Genomic DNA, 2,604 nt, shown 5'->3' with positions numbered 1-2,604 from the left:
CTATCAACATTTATACCGATGTAATATAGCTATAACTTTAAATTGGTGTATATAAAATAATACATATGTCATCTTAGATATAACCAACTTATGAAACATGTTTATTTAACCATGATTTAGGTTATATCTGGGTTTTTTTTTCTGTATTAACAGGATCTGAGGAGAATAAATCACACTTAAAGTTCTACCATGACGCTTTTTCATTTCGGAAACTGTTTGTCCTTGGCTTATTTCCCATATTTCATTGCATACAAATGTAGTGGATTGTAAGTATTTACATCATTTTTTTTCATACTTTGAAGTATTATATCGAGCTAAATTCGATGGAATTGTATAGATATTATTGACTCAATATGGGTGCTGCAGTATGTATTATTTAAGATGTTATGTTTGTTTTATATGCTGAAGAATGTCAGTGTACAGTATAATCTTCTTAAGTCATATGCCAATATAATGTGTTCAATATGAGGCATGTTCAGGAAATAATTTATCTTATACATAATTAGTTTTACTCTTCCCTGTGTTTCAAATTACATTTTTATTGTGATTATTTTTTACTGTATAATCATCCAACAGTTTTCATCCGTTTATGGTGTATGCTACAAAGACAAAAATGTTCTTTCTAGCTGTGATTTACTGTTTTTATCTTCTTCAATCTTCTCCTTTTTTTTTTTTTTTTGCCAGATCTGAATATAATGCATTTTGGAGATGTGTCCAAGCAGGTGCTACCTACCTCTTTGTGCAGCTGTGCAAGGTGAGTGAACCCTTTGGGCCTCACAAAGATGTTTCTAACGTTTGTGGGTCTAAGAGAGAATGTTGTGAGGTTTTCTGTAAATGTGTGATATCACTTTCAGATGCTGTTTCTTGCCACATTTTTCCCCACCTGGGAGGGGGCAGCTGGCGTGTATGATTTTGTTGGGGTGAGCTGTGAATGTGCCACTGTTTTTATTCATTTTTGAGCTTTTCATTATGCATTTATATAGATAACTTTGATTAGAAAATATTACAAGGCAAATTAAAGGAATAGTTCACTCAAAAATAAAATAAATAAAAATTGCTGAGGCTGAATACTCAGCCTCAGGCCATCCAAGGTGTAAATGAGTTTGTTTCTTCATCAGAACAGATTTGGAGAAATGTAGCATTATATCACTTGCTCACCAATGGATCCTCTGCAGTGAATGGGTGCCGTCAGAATGAGAGTCCAAACAGCTGATAAAAATATCACAGTAATCCACACGACTCCAGTCCATCAATTAAGGTCTTGTGAAGCAAAAAGCTTCATGTTTGTAAGAAATGAATTCATAATTAAGATTTTTTAACTTTAAAGGGGTCATATGATGCTGCTAAAAAGAAAAGTTACGCCTTCTTTCTTTGCGTGAACATTTGGGCGGCGTTATGCAAATCTTCCCACATAGTGAGGTAGATTTGTGGGGGCGTGTTAGAACGAGTCATTTAAGGTAGGTGTGGCTGACTCTGAACTTTTATAAAGAATATCTCTTTGGATTTGAGACTTTAGTCTTTGCAACTTTACAGATCTTCTTTATGCACCAAGAGCTTGTAACACTCCAAAGAGAAAGGAAAAATTGACATCGCATCATATGACCCCTTTAAAGCAAAATACGAGTCCAAAATGCATAATAACACTTCCATCACCAGTAGGGATGTTCATTTCGGTTATTTTTCCTAACCGACAAAATGGATTTAGGCATCATGACATTATAATTAGGGATGTTCATTTCGGTTATTTTTCCTAACGGACAACCGACGCTCATTAACCGATTGTTAACCATTAACCGACAAGATTATTTAAAATTAGAATTGAATTAAATTAGAAAGGATAAGTGTCTGTGACCCGTTAAAAAATACTAACATTTGTTTCCCGGGGATTAATTTTATATGTGCAAAAAGCAGCAAACAACAGAACATAAGGATTCACATGGTCATTATCACATTATGCACCTGCAGCGCTTCTGCGAGCGGTAGCCTATAGCCTATATAGCGAATAAATAGGCCTATACGAGAAACATATTTTTACTTAAATAATAAATTAAGAAAATGAAAGAAAAACAAGAAGTAGCAACAAGTTGCAACAAGTAGCCTATATGCAGAGCTTCGGTTCATTTTTGTGCTGCGCGAAAGGAAACAGACAGCAGAAAGCCACATCCTATTTTTCTTTAGGCTTATTTTACAAAAGCACAAAGATTTGTTTTTATTGTGAATGTACACAAATAAAGGCAAACCTTTTACAATTCCAATTATCTTTAGGACTAAAAGGAGTAGTTTCTTCCACTGTTAGAAAAAATTCAAGTGATTGCGCCGGCGCCGCATGCGTGCACTCAGTTAAGCATTGCTACCTTGACAATGCAGCCTGTTCATTATCATAATAAAATACAGTCAGTCAAACATATGGAAAAAAAACGATTTAGTAAAAAATATGTAGTAAAATCTGTGCCGTTAAGTGTTATCACAGTACTGCCGTGATGTTATGCAAAACATTTTGTTTTACGTGGATATTGGAACGCAAGTGAAGTACATAATAAATAATAATTAAATAATAATAATCATTCAAATACATCGCGAATACGGAAACATTTGATTTTGTGT

The 2,604-nt window shown here is 34.1% G+C and overlaps 1 protein-coding gene across 1 annotated transcript in view; it reads left to right on the top strand.

Annotated features, from left to right (window-relative positions):
• LOC107686556 (transmembrane protein 147-like) overlaps positions 1–2,604 on the top strand; it is a 10,716-nt gene that overhangs the window by 300 nt on the left and 7,812 nt on the right. Inside the window, exons 2-4 of the mRNA XM_016483606.1 lie at positions 154–266; positions 685–754; positions 855–920. Coding sequence (XP_016339092.1) covers positions 190–266; positions 685–754; positions 855–920 — 213 coding nt within the window. The 5' untranslated portion in view covers positions 154–189. The remainder of the gene's footprint in view (positions 1–153; positions 267–684; positions 755–854; positions 921–2,604) is intronic.

Source organism: Sinocyclocheilus anshuiensis, unplaced genomic scaffold (genome assembly GCF_001515605.1).
Source record: "Sinocyclocheilus anshuiensis isolate Anshui unplaced genomic scaffold, SAMN03320099.WGS_v1.1 scaffold389, whole genome shotgun sequence".
In the NCBI taxonomy this organism is placed as follows: Eukaryota; Metazoa; Chordata; class Actinopteri; order Cypriniformes; family Cyprinidae; genus Sinocyclocheilus; species Sinocyclocheilus anshuiensis.
The sequence above is the reverse complement of the archived record's forward strand: the minus strand, read 5'-3'. Positions and strand labels throughout refer to the sequence as shown.